The sequence below is a fragment of the Rhinolophus ferrumequinum genome, chromosome 10 (assembly GCF_004115265.2).
Source record: "Rhinolophus ferrumequinum isolate MPI-CBG mRhiFer1 chromosome 10, mRhiFer1_v1.p, whole genome shotgun sequence".
Taxonomy (NCBI): Eukaryota; Metazoa; Chordata; class Mammalia; order Chiroptera; family Rhinolophidae; genus Rhinolophus; species Rhinolophus ferrumequinum.
The window spans coordinates 21634989-21652408 of record NC_046293.1 but is presented as its reverse complement, the minus strand read 5'-3'; the positions used below and the strand labels follow the sequence as shown (position 1 = coordinate 21652408).

At 33.2% G+C, this 17420-nt stretch overlaps 1 protein-coding gene across 3 annotated transcripts in view; it reads right to left on the bottom strand.

Moving 5' to 3' along the window:
- Window positions 1-3308: 3308 nt before the first annotated feature.
- Window positions 3309-17420, bottom strand: part of CDK17 (cyclin dependent kinase 17) — a 90646-nt gene continuing 76534 nt past the window's right edge. For 2 of the 3 annotated variants that reach the window (XM_033116325.1, XM_033116324.1), the window contains 8 exons: window positions 15567-15690; window positions 12742-12862; window positions 10556-10653; window positions 9951-10056; window positions 8072-8114; window positions 6976-7066; window positions 5593-5670; window positions 4532-5067 (listed from right to left, as the gene is read on the bottom strand). In XM_033116325.1, the coding sequence (XP_032972216.1) occupies window positions 5030-5067; window positions 5593-5670; window positions 6976-7066; window positions 8072-8114; window positions 9951-10056; window positions 10556-10653; window positions 12742-12862; window positions 15567-15690 (699 nt within the window). In that variant the 3' untranslated portion in view covers window positions 4532-5029. Of the gene's footprint in view, window positions 5068-5592; window positions 5671-6975; window positions 7067-8071; window positions 8115-9950; window positions 10057-10555; window positions 10654-12741; window positions 12863-15566; window positions 15691-17420 lie in introns of all 3 variants that reach the window. The other variant, XM_033116323.1, reaches the window with a different exon arrangement.

Here is a 17420-nt window from a genome sequence, read left to right as displayed (position 1 = left end):
GGTGTGAGGAGGCAAGTGGGTTGGTTTACTTCCATTTACTTGGGATAATCAAAATTTCATTTTTCCATGTGGATACAGGTTAGAAAATGAGTCTTGTCTAGCTTTAAATGTGGTATATCAAAACATGCTATGTATATATAATCTGCTTTGAACAGATATTTAAACAAATATAATTATTGAGATTGAATTGGAGAGAAGGAAATGGGTTTAAAAGTGTACCTTGATCTTTTAAATCTTAAGTTTTATCAGTTATTCTGTATTGAGATAGGGGAGGTGACGAAGAAGGGAAAAAATTACCATTTATTCTTTTAGCCACAACTAATATACTCAATGGTGAAAGACTGAAAGCTTTTCCCCTAACATCAGAAACAAGAGAAGGATAGCATCTGTTGCCACTTTTATTCAACATAGTACTGAAAGTCCCAGCCAGAGCAATTAGGCAAAAATAAACAAGTAAATAAGTAAGTAAATAAATATAAATAAATGGCATCCATATTAGAAAGGAAGAAATAAAACTATATTTACAGATGACATGTCTTACATGTAGAAAACTTAAAGAATCCCCACAAAAAACTACAGCTAATAAATTCAGTAAAGTTGGGGATTTTACATGTAAAATCTACATGTAAAAATCACTTACACACTAGCAACGAAAAATTTGAAAAAAATTAAAACAATTCCACCTACAATAGCATCAAAAAGAATAAAATACTTAAGGAATGAATTTAATCAAGGAGGCACTGAACACTGCTGAAACACTGTTGAAAGAAATTAGACATCCCACATGTATGGTTTGTTAAAATCACTATTCTACCCAAAGTGACCTACAGTTTCAATGCAATTCCTATCACAACTCTACTGGCACTTTTTTCCCCAGAAACAGAAAAATTTCATCCTAAAATTTATATGAATTTTCCAGTGACCTTTTTATGAGATAGCCAAAAACAATCTTATAAAAAAGAACAAAGTTGGAGGACTCACACTTCTTGATTTCAAAACTTACAAAGCTCTAAGTAATCAAAACATTGTGGTACAGGCAGAAGGACAGAGATGTAGACCAACAGAATATTAAGAGAAGTTAAGAGCCCCCAAATAAACCCTCACATCTACAGTCAATTGATTTTCAACAAGGGTGCCAAGACCTTGGGAAAGGGCAGTCAACAAATACATGGTGCTGTAAAAACTAGATACTCACATGCAAAGAATGATGTTGGACCCTAACTTTACACCATATACAAAAATTAACTCAAAATGGACCAAGGCCTTAAATGTAAGCACTGTAAGTATAAAACTCTTAAAACGGGAAAATATTCATGACCTTGGATTTGGCAATACTTTCTTAAATATGCCACCAAGAGCTGAGGCAACAACAAAAAATAGATACAGTGGACTTCATTAAACTTAAAACTTGTATGTATCAAAATGACACCATCAAGAAAATAAAAGACAACCCACAGACTGGAAGAAATCACAAATCACATACCTCATAAGGGTCTAACTAACATCTAGAATACATAAATTACAACTCAACAACAAAAAAACATTACAATCCAATTTTTAAATGGGCAAAGGACCTTAATAGACATTTCCCCACAGCAGATATACAAATGGCCAATAAGCACATAAAAAGATGCTCAACATCTTTAGTCATCAGGGAAATGAAAATTAAAACCACAAGATACCACTTCAAACATATCAGAATAAATAATGAGAAAAAGGAAAACAAGTGTTGGTGATGCGGAGGAGAAATTGGAACTCTCATATACCCTGTTTCCCCGAAAATAAGACCTAACTGGACAATCAGCTCGAATGTGTCTTGGAGCAAAAATTAATATAAGACCCGGTTAATATCATACCAGGTAGTATATCATATCATTTCATATATATTACATTACACTGGGTCTTATAGTAAAATAAGACCGGGTTTTATATTAATTTTTGCTCCAAAAGATGCAGTAGAGCTGATTGGCTAGGTTTTATTTTCGGGAAACATGGTATTACCACTGGGAATGTAAAATAGTGCAATCGTTATGGAAAACAGTTTGGTGGTTCCTCAAAAAGTTAAACACATAATTACTACATCACCCAACAACTACTCCTAGGTATATATAAACCCAAAGAATTGACAACAAGGACTCAAAACAGATGCTTGTGCACCAATGTTCATAGCAGCGTTATTCACAAGAGCTAAAAGGTGGGGAAAACCCAGTGTTCATCAACAGATGAATGGACAAACAAAATGTATTCATATCACAGAATATTTAGTCATAAAAAGTGAAGTTTTAATATATGCTATAACATGGATGCACCTTGAAAACATTATGCTGAGTCAAACAGGCCAGACACAAAAGGACGAACATAGTACGATCCCACCTATATGAACTATCTACGATAGCCAATTCAGAGACAAAAAGTGTATGTGAGGTTACCAGGGTCTGGGGGGTGGGGTGGGAATGGGAGTTTATTTCTTAATAGGTACACAATTTGTTTGGAGTGACGAAAAATTTGGAAATAGATAGTGGTAACTGCTGTACAACGTTGTGAATCTAATTAATGCCACTGAATTAATGCCACTGAACAGGTAAATGGCAAATTTTATTAATATGTTATATACTATATAAATTACCACAACTTTAAAAAACAGTAAAAACAAAGATCCCTGCATGAATTGTCTTGGGTCCAAAAGACAAATTATTTTAACATGTTAACAAGTCGACTTTCAAACATAAGCTGATAAAGCACCAAATAAAAGGCAGCTGCTTCTATATACCTAGAGTGACATATTCAATACGTGTTAACATCATCACTTGGAAGGAAAACAAAAAAAGTCATCCTGTCTTACCTTTAAGAACCCTGTCAGTTTAAGACGAATCATTAAGTGTTCAAGGTTCAAAATTTCTGAGTTTCAATTCTCTTCATTGCAAAGTTTCCAGGACCTGAATGGCGCTCAAGTATCAAAAAAAAAAAAGAAAAAGATACCAAATTCCTTAATAAAATGAAGAAACATTCCTAGGAGTTCCTAGGAAGAACTTTATATTACTGGAAATATTTCTTCACCTTTTATATGTAAGTCAAACTTATGAACATATCCAATATGTAATCTGAAACAAAATATGTGACACTTATAATTGCGAAGGCTATTCTATAAAACTACAGTACAGATTACTAAATGGCCAACACAAATGTAAGTTAAATATTATTCGCACAGTGAGACTTCATTATCTTAAGAATGAGACCCATAAAAGAAAATTATCCCATTCTGCACAGCATTCTTCCCCTAGAAAGAACTGGGACTCAACAAAACCACATTTTTAACAACATGAAGATTTTGTTATTATAAATTTCAAAACAAAATGAAGGAATTTCACATGATATTTATAACCTTCAAAGTAATACATGTCTGTCAGTTAGAAATAACAGCAGTTTGTTAGGCTACAGGGTTTAACATAAAACTAATTTACAATTGTGAAAAACAGTAGTGGTCCAATATTCACCATTACACATGAATCTGTTTCTTCCAGAAATTTTTTTTAAAAAATTAAAATTTCAGTATTATGAAATATTAAAATATCACCCCACACATGCCACAATCACTATTCACAAATAAAGTTAAAATGAAATATACAGAAATTCACTTAATACTGTTAAATAACAATAAACTACAAGTTTTCCTGAACAGAAATGGTAGGACCCCTGAATGTTTTACAGTGAATGTCAGGAAAAAAATTAAGTTATGACTATTTTCATGATATATAAGCCAAAAATTTACATGATCTCAAAATATACCAATTAAGATTTGTAGTTTGTAAGATGCACTAAACAAATAATCTTAAAAGTTAACACAAATGCTTAAAACACTGTTACCAACACCAAGGTGTGGCTATGATATTCAAAGAGATGCATAATTAAAACTGTAATATTTACTATTTTGGGTAAACAGATAATACCTACAATGTTTTAAAACAATCCTCTAAGTTCTCACTTTTTTCATTTGTATTTATCATGGCTCATTTCAAAGACATATTACAGCTTTCAGCTGATTCCAAGTGAATGTTATTAAAACACACACACATACAGCCCCCAAATGAAATATTAATAAATTGTTCCTCAACGAAGTATCATCCTTTCTAATAAAAGAATTGTATTTAACACAAACAGAAACAAGACCTCTCATGTTTGACCGGACTTGTATGATTTTAACTAAATTAAAGCACAATGTAAAATAGGTAAGTGTATTAGTATACAAATATCCAATAATATGCAGTAAATATTTCTAAAATGAGGAAAGGTAAAAATAAATAATTTTGGTGCTTTAATTTACTGGTATCTAAAGTGAGATCTCCAAAATGTCAGGTATTCATTCACTTGCTTGAATCAACTTCTGCATCATAGGCTTTCCTAAACATAATGTGCTTATCAATTTCTTAGCTACTCTATTTGTCAATGTTCAATAAAAAAAAATCATAAAGATTATATAGCGTGAACTTAGAGTGTTCAAGATGGCTCACTTATTTTACTGTTAAGCAAAGCTAAATTACATTCCAGGAAACACTGCAGTTTAATCTTAAAAACAAACAAACAAACAAACAAAAAATGCAGCAGTAAAACATTTTGTGAGGAGAAACAGATGCATTCACATATAATAAAGCCACTGCAACTTCTTCAGGCATTCAATTGTTGTGTTAAATAAACAGACAGTAGTTATTTAGCAGCAATGATTCCGCAATAAATAATGCACTGTGTTTCTCAGTCCTGCACAAAAATTGCAGCTACAGTTACATCAACGGCTGTAACCTACTGGCTCTACCGGCAGAGAAGACCTTAAAACCAACTGTACAAAAAAATTGTCACACTGTGACAACAAATATAAAAACAATCTGTAGGCCTGAAATAAAAAGACTCCACTGTGAAGAGGACAGTGTAGACAAACGGAGATTCCAAGTCCACCAAAAGAAATAATTGCCTTCATTTCTGTGTCCTTGATTGATAAGAAAGGCTGGGGGCTGGGCTTGAAACCATGTTATCAGACTTAAAAGAGCATGCTCTGTCTTCTGTTCTTCCCATGTCCTAAAATATAAAGTCATTTTATGAGGCAGTTCAAGGTTCAGTTTTATCCTACATACAGTATTTGGTGACTCTAGGAAGCTAATGTTCCCACCAGCAAAAGCTACTATTCCATGGTAAGAGTGATCAGCACTGTCTTAAATGACCCTTTTGTTGATGGGGTCAGTGTATCGCGTCTATGCTTCGAAGTGATGAACCTGACGACTAGGGAAGCACAAGATGTGTCTTCTGCCTCAGGTACCATGGATGGCGTGTGCAGTGATCAAGCCAGGCCACTTGTAAGTCTTTGTGCCATCTGCAGCTTTCAGGATCCCTGACTTGACTGAGTCAGATTTCTCTCTGAAGAATTACTGAGCTGCCCACATCATACAGAAAAGTGAGTACGTGCAATGCTAACATACACAGTTGTGGAATGCACTGTACATTGGTTTTTACATCAATAATTTTACTGATCAATTTATAAACCAAAAACTTGGTTCCACGCAAAATTTCATGATCGACATGTGAAATGGTTTATGACAAACACACCTGTCTCTGGATAAGAAGAATTTCGAAAACCCGGGTCCTTTTGCAACTGAATCTCTTTCAAACTGAATATTGATACACCTAAAATGCACAGACAAAAATTATCAGGTGACGGCCTAACATTATTAAAACAAACATAACCCAACTATGAATATTTAAAAATGTATACTGATTAAATATGCAACATTTATACTATATTTACAAGGTTATAGCCCTGCTGAAATATATTTTCCCTTTTGTCCCAATGTTTTAAGAAAAACAAACAAAATAATCTCCCTTCAGAACCACCCCTCCCCCAAACTCTGCTTTAAATCTCGTTTCTCTGAGGAGAATATACATTGTCTATTTGTAGGACTTACAGGAGTTGGGAAACTTAATCAAAATGTATTACTTGGTTTTTATTCTCTCTGCCCTTTTTCTCTCTCTTAATGACAGCATGAAGGTATCAGGTCCTCAAACTATCTTCAGTTTTTTAGAAAAGAACAAGGAATAGGTTTGTACATAACTGTCTACCTTAAACTATGAAACTTGATATTAATAATAAAATGTAAGTATCATTTTAAAAACACCTCTAATGTATCTTTCTCATTTCCAATCTCTGCCAGAGAGGTGAGGTAATCTTTCATTAAAAAATATCCAGTAAGTTCTAAGTGAAAAGTTCTACGGATTCTCGACTCCAATTAGCAAACTTTGATGAATGAACATTGTCTAATAAATGAAAATGGGAAATTAATGAAAGCTTTTGGCAACTCCATTCCCAAATATTCTCCTAATTTCCTATTCACTTTACTCAATTTTAAAGTAAAATATTGAGGGAATTTACAAAAAAAGAATGTTATGAGTAAAATCAAGCAGATACCTCGAGCATAAGAAACAGGCTATTTTAGTGACGAACAATATGCTCACTACTGTCGTGGCGACAGTAAAGTCAGAGTGGCCACAGGAAAGGAAAATCATCTTTTATATCTTGAAAAGGAAATCTACTTTCACAAGAAAACAATCTTATGTTTTGGTTGTGTTTCACTCCTTTTCCTGAAATCCATTTTTAACAACTCCAAATCAAAGCAATCCAGACCGGGACTAATGACAATGACTATCATCGTATAGCATTTTCCAACTCAAGTCCAATAAGATTAATGGCCCACGCCTAAGTACTATTGATTTCTTACATAGTGGACATGTGCTCAAGAGTTAAAAGAAATAAATTAAAACATAGGCAAATAAGATATATACCTTCCTTCAAGGAATTCTGATCTAATTATAAGACGACTAGCATTTTAGGCTTAAAAACCAACAGCAATCTCTTCCTAAACCCCGAATTCACTCGTTTCCAGCCCTGGACAAATGAAAATAGGGGGTGGGGGTGACACTCAGAATTTCTCTTACTTTCAGGTAAAGCATGTATTCTTGGTCCCAGACTTCGAAAGTACACATGTTTCATGGCCTCTTCTGCTGAAACCCTTTTCTTAGATTCATACTGTGAAAAAGCAAAGAACTGCATCATGAACTTTTTCTTTAAATACTGTAAAAGGGTTCGGGAAGTTAGCACTACTTTTATCTGATTATTTAATTACACTATTTTTTTACGAACCAATTGGGAGGTACTCCAGACATGTTCTAACTGAGTTGGTACTGAGATTATGCAGTAATGATTTTTTATCTCGGTTCCAAATCCCCAAGATAAAGTGGATCTTAACTAAAAATTTAGATTCCCTATATTTTTCTAAAGTGATGAAAAATTAAAATTTCTGACCTTTACTGTTACTTTTCTTCATGAACACCGATGGATCATTGGAAAATATACCCAATACCTTTATGACAGACATTATTAAGTTACCTATTCTATACCCATCTCCCTTTGTTTCCTTGATGATATAACCTAGATTTATTTAAGAGATCCATGCATCTCACAGATGGATCATGAATCATGACTGTTCTAAATCTGAGCCAATTATGATAATCCTGCTCCCCAATTCCCAGCCTCTCTTACAATTAATATTCTGGCCAACAAGATTTAGGAAAAAGGCTTGCAGGGGTTTCTAGAAGAGCCTTTGCTTTCCAGATACAAGAGGACTAATGTGGCTGACACAACCCTATCCTCTCTCCTCTTCCTGCTTTGAATGAAGATATGAATGATATTTGGAGGTGCAGCAGCCTGTATGGAATTTAAGTGTATAGAAGAGAACATAAGAGAATACGAATTGCAGAGAACAAGGCCTTGACATAGTGATCAATGTCAGAAGCTGACTACCTCTGACTGTTCTAGGTCACAATGAGACCCACCAGACACATTGAAACTATTTTTTTTTTTTTTTTTACTTAAGCATATGCCTTAAGCATGCTAGACACTATAATAAATAACCTTATTTATTGCTGTGGCAAATTTTTAAAGGACATTATTACTGATCCCATTCTACAGATGAAGAAACTGAAGTTTAGAGAAGTTAACCCATTTAACAATTACAAATAAGATGTAACTTACCTGAAGAAATTTTGTTATCAACTCTATTCCTTCAGAGTCTAACCTAGAAACAACAAAAAACAAGTGGCAATTTATTCTCTAATTTTATCTTAGCTAATAGCAACTTTTCAAATAAAACTATTTTCCAAGTGTTTCAATGTGTGAAATTCAAGTGCCCTAAAACAGCCACTCCTGTTGCTTTTAAATAAACTCAAATCTGTTTTATCATTAAAAGACTTATCTTGACCCTTGTTTAAGAAGAAACCATAAATAATTGGGCTTCAATTCAAATTTTCAATATTAAAAAAAAAATTAGATGATCAAAAACTATGGAATTTTTAAAAATCACCATTCTGTCTCAAAGTAATCTCTATTTATTGGGAAAGTTTAAGTAAATTACATCACTTTTCATAGAGTTCCACTGAAGGCAAGAGTACAAAAGCATCATTTTCCTATTATACAGGTGAAAACAAGGAGACAAGTGACCACAAAATGTATCACTGTGGTCAAGATAAACACAGATGAGTCATTCAACAAATTTTTACAGGGTAGTCAGCTGAACATAGCTATAAAGTTCACTTTAAATATGCCTTAATAACTTCATAAAACAATTAAGAAGGGCTATAAAACCAATGATACAGCCAATATAGATAATTATAGTGATGAATTTAATATAACAGGTAGTAGAGGATTTAGAGATTATCTTAATGGGATAATCTGACCAGAAATCACAAGTTCTATTTTGCTGCCTTTCATTGGCAATAGCACGATTATGGATAAAGAATGTTTTCCCATCCAAATGTTCTTAGTGGGTACTGTGGATGCTGTGGCCTAGATATTCTCCAGACTCTTTTAATCCTTTGTAGTTTACCAATCTGACAAATATCCAGAGATCCTTGGCCATCGACAAGCTGGGTGCTAAAGTAATGGAAAATCTGCTTAAAGAAGAGCTTCAACCTTTTGCACTGGACATTACAACAGCAAACAACACATAAATGACAAAAATAGGATTTGGGAAAAATACACACAAAAAGTACAGCACATAATTTTATTCTTCCTAAACAAGTCAACTTAGAATATTATTAGCTACTATGGTAACAATAAGGACATCAATTCACATAAATATTTTAAAAATATTTTTGGTGTCAACTGGACTGCTATTCTGCAGAAACTACAGCAAATGTGTTATGTTCTGAGAAATGTGAATGGCTTTTGAGTAAGAGAGACATGAGCCTTATTTGGTACCTTGATGTCCTTTTTATTTTTTTTTTAAGGAAAGATGGAAAAATACAGTCAAAGAGGTTACTCTATGTTACTTACTAAAATGTAATACATTCTGTCAGTCAAATTTTAATGGGCATTTTGGACAGATCTGGGAGTAGGTCTGAGCAGAAACTTTAATTGAATGGCCAGTATTTAAGATACGAAGGGCCAGAGATTAATTATATTCTTCAAATACAAATTATGTCATTAACTTGGACCAAAATACTGCCACATCACCTTTTATCAGAGTCAAGATTTTACTTAGATTTTTTAAAGTAAATATAGAATACTTCTGTAGAAAGCAAAACAGAAATTTCACCAAGGTCTTCATGTTATTAAGGCATTAATTAACGTCTTTCTGGAAAAGGGAACAATTGACATAAACTCTAGAATAATACCTATGTTCATTTCATATACAGCTCAATTCTATGACTTACATACATTGGTGCTCCTTGGTTACTGAATTATAAAATTAATCTGATTCAGGAAAGAAGGAATTCAATTAACTTAGCTACTAAAATATTTAAGAATTGTGTATGTGAATTATATATTTTGTCCTGAGTCCTCACTGTGGCTAATACTTTAAAAGAATCATGTGGGTTTTCCCCCTTTCACTTAAAGAAAGAAAAAAAAATACCTGGGGGCATGGTTAATTAGAGGCTGAGGTTTATATTTCGGGAAGTTGTAGTTCTTGAACTCATCATTTGAAGAAACACCTGGCCAAGTTTCCTGAGATGGAGTTCCTGAATTAAAAACAATTATATATATAAATATGTAAAAATTTATATACATGCAAATACATATAAGTAGGCAGGACTAAGAAAGTGTTTTAAAGAACAATTTACATTTGTAGATGACTTGACTTTGAACTGAAACCAAAATGATAGAAATATTAAGTAAACGTATGTGGACTTTTTTGGGGGACTCGGCAATGATGCCATAAAAATGATGATGCCTAATTGACGCCTAAGCTAGAAATATTTCCTAATAATATGCTAAAGGTCAATTTTCAATAATATTTCTCTGTTCTTCCATAAAATCTTTATTGCAAAGGTGGGCCTCAGTAAATTAAAAGTTGCCTAGAAGGATCTATCTTTACCATAATTACATTAATTATAATGTATATAACAACTATTTATGTTAGTCTCAATATCAAATTTTTAAATATATTTTTTAAAGATAGTCTTATCTAGCCAGTCAATTGTAGGTAACAAATCAAAGGGGAAAGATTTCTTCTGTTACCTAGCAGTCGGAAAATTAAGTGCAGTTCATCTTCCACAGTTGATCCTGGAAATAGAGGTCTTCCAGAAGCCATTTCAAAGAAAATGCAACCAACACCCCTTTAAAATATATCATAAAAAAAATGATGAGTAATCCATTTACATATTATGACACACAAGAATCTTTTCCTTAAGATCGTCTCTCTGGAGAATTTTGTACTAGCCTGGTAGAAAACTTCCACCAGAGTTATTAGCATTTATCCTATTTGTCTCAGTTTCTATATTACTATATCCATTTTCTCACTTAAAACGTCCGGCTCTCCTCAGCATGATCGTTGAAGAATAACATTAATAACAGCTAACAGTGATTTAATGCTTACTATGTGTTTGCTAGTGGGTAGCAGGGATGGGGAGAAGCACATGATTCAAAATGTTTTTATGCAGAAGGCAGAGACAGGGTCTAGAGTGTGTGAGAGTGTATGTGTAAGAGAAGGAAGAGAAATGGATGGAGGTTCAGTGAATGAAGACTGTCTTCTAGTATCTGTGTGAATACATGTTAAGTTTAAGACATAGTTCTTCCATTAACGGACTCATAATCTAGCAACTGTATATAAAATTTAACTTTATGTATTAAAATGTTACAAAGAAAATGCAGCCATGATGGAAAACAGTATGGTAGTTCCTCAAAAAAAAAATTTAGAATAGAGTTACCATATAACCCAGCAATTCCACTCCTAAGTATATACCCAAAAGAATTTAAAGGAGGCTTCAAAAGAGATATTTGTACACCCGTGTCCACAGCAGCATTATTCACAATAGCCAAAAGGTGGAAAACAAAAGTGTCCCTCAACTGATGAATGGATATAAACAAAATGTAGCATACATATACAATGATTATTCAGCCTTGAAAGTGAAGGAAATTCTGACACATAAAAGTCAAATAGCTACAACGTGGATGGAGCTCGGAAGACATTTATGCTAAGTGAAATATGCCAGTCACAGAAGGACAAATATTGTATGATTACACTGTATGAGGTACTTAGAAAAGTCAAATTCATTGAGACAGAATGCAGAATGGTGGTTGCCAGAAGCTGGAGGGAGGAGAATATGGGTTGCTATTTAATGGGTACGGAATTTGTTTCAGTTTTGCAAGATGAAAAAGTTCTGTAGATGAATGGTGGTGATGGTTGTATAACAATGTGAATGTACTTAATCCCAGAGAACTGTGCGCTTAAAATTGGTTAAAATGGTAAATTCTATGTTATGTGTATTTTACCACAATTTATAAGTTTTAAAAAAAATGGTCTATAATTGTTCAACCCAAGACAACAGAAGGAAGTATATGGCTTATCACTACATGAAAGGTGTAGGCAACTAAATGCAACCGCAGTTCAGAGGAAAGAATTGCCGCTGGAGACTAGGTTGCGTTCAGGAAGAATTTATGAAAAATGTGTTTTCAAAGTTCCTAGGTAGAGGCCCCAGTTAGAGAAACAGGCAAGTATTCCAGAGGGGTCGACTGATATGAACACAGCAGCAAAGGTGGAAAAGCCCAGGTTCTTTTTGAGATACAGTGAGTAGTCCATTTGACTAAAAGGGAACATTAGTGTAGAGGAATGGTCTGAAGTAAATTGAAAAAGGTAGTTTAGAGACATTTTTATGCAGATCACTAAGTATCAGACTAAAGAATTGTACCTTATTCTACAGGTAATGAATGGGGAAGGAGCAAAACTGTTTGAGTGAAGGAGTGTCATGATCAAAATGGTGTGTTAGGAAAATGGCTACGACAGTTTACTATTTTTTAGATCAACTTAAAGCAAGTAGATTTTGGTGAATATTAAATGATAACAAAAACAGTAATTTTGTTTTAAATTACTATGTACCAGATGCTCTTCTAAGTGCTTTGTATATATTAGCTTATTTGGTCTTAACAATATCCACAGAACAGCCATTTAAAATAATTACTGTTACTACTCCCATTTCCTTAAATTAGGAAACTAAGGCACAGGCCCGTAATTTAAATAAAGTTATTATATAGTTTTAAGTGGCAGAATTGGCATTTAAACCTAGGTAATAGAACTTTTTCATTGCTTATATTGCAGCTCTTTAAAATAGTATCTCCTTAAAAGTCAAGTATCTATCAGTATGCCCTGTGTTAACAGCTACATTCTTTCAAAATTATAAATGGCAATAACATCCGCAGATATTTACCACATGTCAATCTGTGTTGAGTACTCTGAAGAACCGAGAAGCACATCAGGTGGCCGGTACCACAGTGTGACAACTTCATTTGAGTAGGTCTTTGTGGGAACTGACTTGGCTCTGGCTAGTCCTTCATAGGGAAAACAAAACAAGAAATATCCTCATCATGACTCCCTCCAGTCACAAGGATGCCCGAGATGGCTACTCTGTAGCTTCCCGTAGCTTAAAATTAGACTTACGAATTTTTTGAAAGTATTCATGGTCTTTGGTCAGCAAATCCTTATATAATTAAACTAAATAATAGTAATTCCACAATCAGGGATTATTGCTTACTTTTGCTATGTGAATATACCTGGTACAGTGTCTGGGTTCATCTAAACTTTAGATATTTTCCTGTTGTCCATGGATCATGATGCCAAAATTTCCCAGCTAATTTAAGTCGATGCAAAATAGGCCAATGACACTGAGATGAACAATCTTACTTCTTACAGCTATAGGCTTCTGTCACCTTTTTAACCTGATTCCAATTTTAATTTGCTATACCAATTTTTATCAAAGTATTTGAAGCTATTATTGGTCCAAGATCCTGTTTTCATTTTCTGTCTCTAAAATCTATTTCTTTTTTTTAAATAGTTTTTTTCAAATACAGTTGACATACAATATTATATTCATTTCAGATATACAATGTAATGATTAGACATTTATATAACTTACGAAGTGATCACCTGATAAAGTCTAGTACCTATCTGACACCATACATAGTTATTAGATCCTGCTGAATTTTATTGACAATTTCCTTGCAGAAGCCTACTTAGAGAACGTTACATTAGAATAAATTCCTGTTCTGAACTTTCTTTTTAAATTTTAAGTTATATGGATAATTTTAAAATGAGACAGACCTGCCTTTGGATATTAATTGCTGCAAATGATGTAAAACACATGCCATTCCTTTGCCAATTTAATATGGAATTCACTGATTATCCAGAAATAAAAGTGAGAGTTCACAACTTTATCTCTTGAGCCATTGGCATGAGAGAGTTTGTTTTACTACCTCTAAGCCTCAAAATTCTGAAGAAGCCACTTTAAATAAAAGCTATCTGAAGAAATATAAATGTAACATATAGTTTATTTCAAACAAGGAATAATTCATGTTTTGTCTGTGATTTCTTATGTATAACTATATATATCTGATTTAAAAAATTAAAATTTAAAAAGTGTCATAAAAGGGTAATTAAATACTTTATTAAACTGGATAAAGTCACTCAAATAAAACCAGAAATTAAAATAAAATAGTATCACTCATACTATTTTTGTTTAGTACAATGGCTAAAAGGTGTAATAGAACAATGTTGACACTATTTTATTTAATTACAAGTTTTACTCTACCATCTCAACTTGGTAAAATAAGTTCAACAAATTATTCTCCTACCAATTCTGGTAATTAGCAACATAAAGGCAGCTTTCTGATCTCTCTTCCTGATATTAATAGTGGGTTATAAGGGGGGCAAAGGACAGGGCCACAAGTTTACTTATCTTATAACCGATATGTATGGCACCAAAGCAATTGCCAGTTATAGTTTCCTTCCTCTCCTACTCCTGAGAGAATTCTGAAGTAGGGTATTTGTTCAAACAGGTTCCTCGTTTACAATTAGAATTTCAGTACTGGCATGAAACGAAATAATAATCTCCTCCAAACCATATTAATTAAATGTGATATGGTATTGTTATATAAGTCATTTTCTATTATTAATGAAAATGTCTATCTTAGTATTTCCTAAACCTAAATTTCATCAATCACAGGAGAAAGGGTAGAAATTTCATAGAAATCAAGAACAATTTACAGTAAAATACTCCAAGTTGCCTGCCCCTCCTTTATGTAGAGTCCTAAGTATATTTACTACTATGCAACCAATAAAAAAAAAATCACAAAAAGCAATAGAGACAAAGTTGATTACACTATCTCATGGAACAATCAGAATTTCTTGTTGTCCTGTGGGAAGATAAGATTTGCTTGGCTTGCTTTGTAGAGGTTAGAAGCAAAATTTAAAGCATTCATAGTATTCCTTTGCAAAAGTAAATTTTTGATGGCCCTTGCCATTCTTTTTTTGAATTTCTAATAGCCAAGCAAGGTTTCTCTATCATCGCCATTCATTTTGTGGTTAAGGAATAAGGAGTAATGAATGCAGCTTGGCATAAAAAAGTAAGTAAATAAATAAATATACAAACTATACCCAAGAAATTGTACTATCTATGTGAGCATATGCAAATAACTTGTAATTTCTTATTTAAACACATATGACCCACCCATTTCCTTTTTAAGAAAGGAAATACAAATAGCAACCTACCTTTCAAAAAAAATAGTAAAGTGTTAAATAAGTAAAAGTATAGGAATTTCCAGAACAAATTTACCACTTACTAACAATGAATTTTTAATCTGTTACTAAAAGAATAAATGACTACTAAGCACAGTTTGGTGTCACTGCCTTGATTTATACTAAGGCACCAGTAATTTTACCCCTTAATGCTTTTGGATCATCAATGCAAACAATAACACAGTGAAAAAGGAAAATAACATTTAGTATAATTTTGATAACATATTATACCTTTGGAGACCCCCTGAAAGGGCCTTATGGGTCTATGCATCATACCTGAGAATGGTGCCTTTTAGCAATACCAACATAACTCACCCACCAAAGTTTTGTCAAATACCTTATTCTATGGTCTACAGAGGAAATTTCCACACCCACATAAAAGCAATTACACAGTGTCAACTGTAGTTCTTTGAAACTTAATCACCCAGAACTATTTATAAATATCTTTCATACATTCCATACCAAAATCTGCTAGCTTTAATTCTCCTTTTTCATTAATGAGGAGGTTCTGTGGTTTCAAGTCTCGGTGCAACACTTTTCTTCTGTGGCAATATGCCAAACCACGTAGAATTTGGTATAAAAACAGCTATAGAAACAAATAAATAGAAATCAGTCTTACAGATATACTCTGGTATAAGCATAAGTTATGGCAGACAGAAAAGCAACTGGCCTAGAACAGCATTTTTTTTTTTAAAAAAAGGAACCATATCCTTAAGTACAAAACCTTTTCCTTATATTGTTGTTTTCTATTTGAAGGATCTACCTATGTTTTTTAGTCTGACAGTATCTATGAAAATAAATATCGAAAATAAAGTGAAATGAAACTTCACTTCAGTTTTCAATAATAACAGTTCAGTTATTATTGAAAAGTGATTTAAAATAAACATATCCTGATAAACTTGCAGGCCTACCAACAAGACTTACAGTTTGATTATTAAATTCTGGCAAAACAACCACCCAAACTCTACCCTTCAATCCCCGCCCCCCCCCCCCACCAAAAAAAAAGAAAACCCTGATCTGGAACAGTGTCTTTAAAATAAGGCATTGGAATGGGTGGTTTTATGAAAATTCTGAGATGTCAAACAGGATGGTGCTGCACAGCTCTGGCAAATTACCTGATATAAAAATAACCTAAACCAGCTTCTATCACCCACCTCCTGGGTACTTTACTTTCAGCACCTCCTACTCGGCCTTCAAAATCTGCTATGGTTCAGAAAAGGGAATTAGCACTGTAGAGCTCTGAATGACTCCTTGAAAGAAGCAATCCCTACAAGGCTAATGGTAGACTTTTTGTTGTTGATTTTGGTGGAAAAGGGATGTGGAACATGGTAGGTTTTTTGATTCTTTGGGGTAACAAAAAGAGCTTCAATACAGAGGATTGAAGAGTGTCTCCTTGATTTACTTGTAGGTGAAAAACAGAACATTAGAACATTGAGAATAAGCCAAAGCAGCAGGTGAACAATAGGCCTAAAGAAATTCTAATCAGCAGTTTTTCTACACTACATATTTACGAGCTTTGAAAACTCTAAAATTACTATTTCCATGTATTCCTGTTAATTCTTAGGTTTGGAAAATACAACTACAGAGTTAAATTTGCCACTTAAACAAATAAATATTTTACACCTTAAGCCAGCCATGTACACCTGGCTTAAAAGACAAACTTCTCAAATGTTTGTCAAATTATGATAAGGACTTATTTTCTTTCCAAGTTATTGCCAATATGAAAGCAGGAAAAACAAAATGAAAACAACAAACAGAAACATATGCAAATGAATCCACAACTTGTAAAACAAAATGTAAAATATTGTGAATTCTCATGGAATGTATAAGGAAATACACTTAAAGCCCTATTCTAAAATTCTTAGCAATGTGTTATCCGTATCTTCTGAGTTGTCTTTTAGTAAAAGAAACTACTTCTCCTTTCTAGCCACCAAAATTACTATTTTTTTTTTTTTAAATGTAAGTTTAAAGTTACTGTCTACAGAATTGGAAGTGTCTCAAACACACAGCTGGGACAGCCTATTTCCAGAACACTTTCTGGACAAAGTTTAGATAAATAAATCTCTGCTAAATTTGGAGTATACCACTTGGGTCAAAGAAACCTACTGTAAGAACACAAGTGTATCAAATGTTTTTACTTGATTTTACTTTTATTTTTGCATTTCATCTGACACTGATTATTATGCCAAACTTTTCTCGCATTACATCACATCTTTAGATATACAGGTAAGAAACCATAACAATTATCTTCCTTTTCCTCTTGACAATATAGATTGGTATTTCCAGCCTAGTATTCATAATACTTTACTTGTGCAT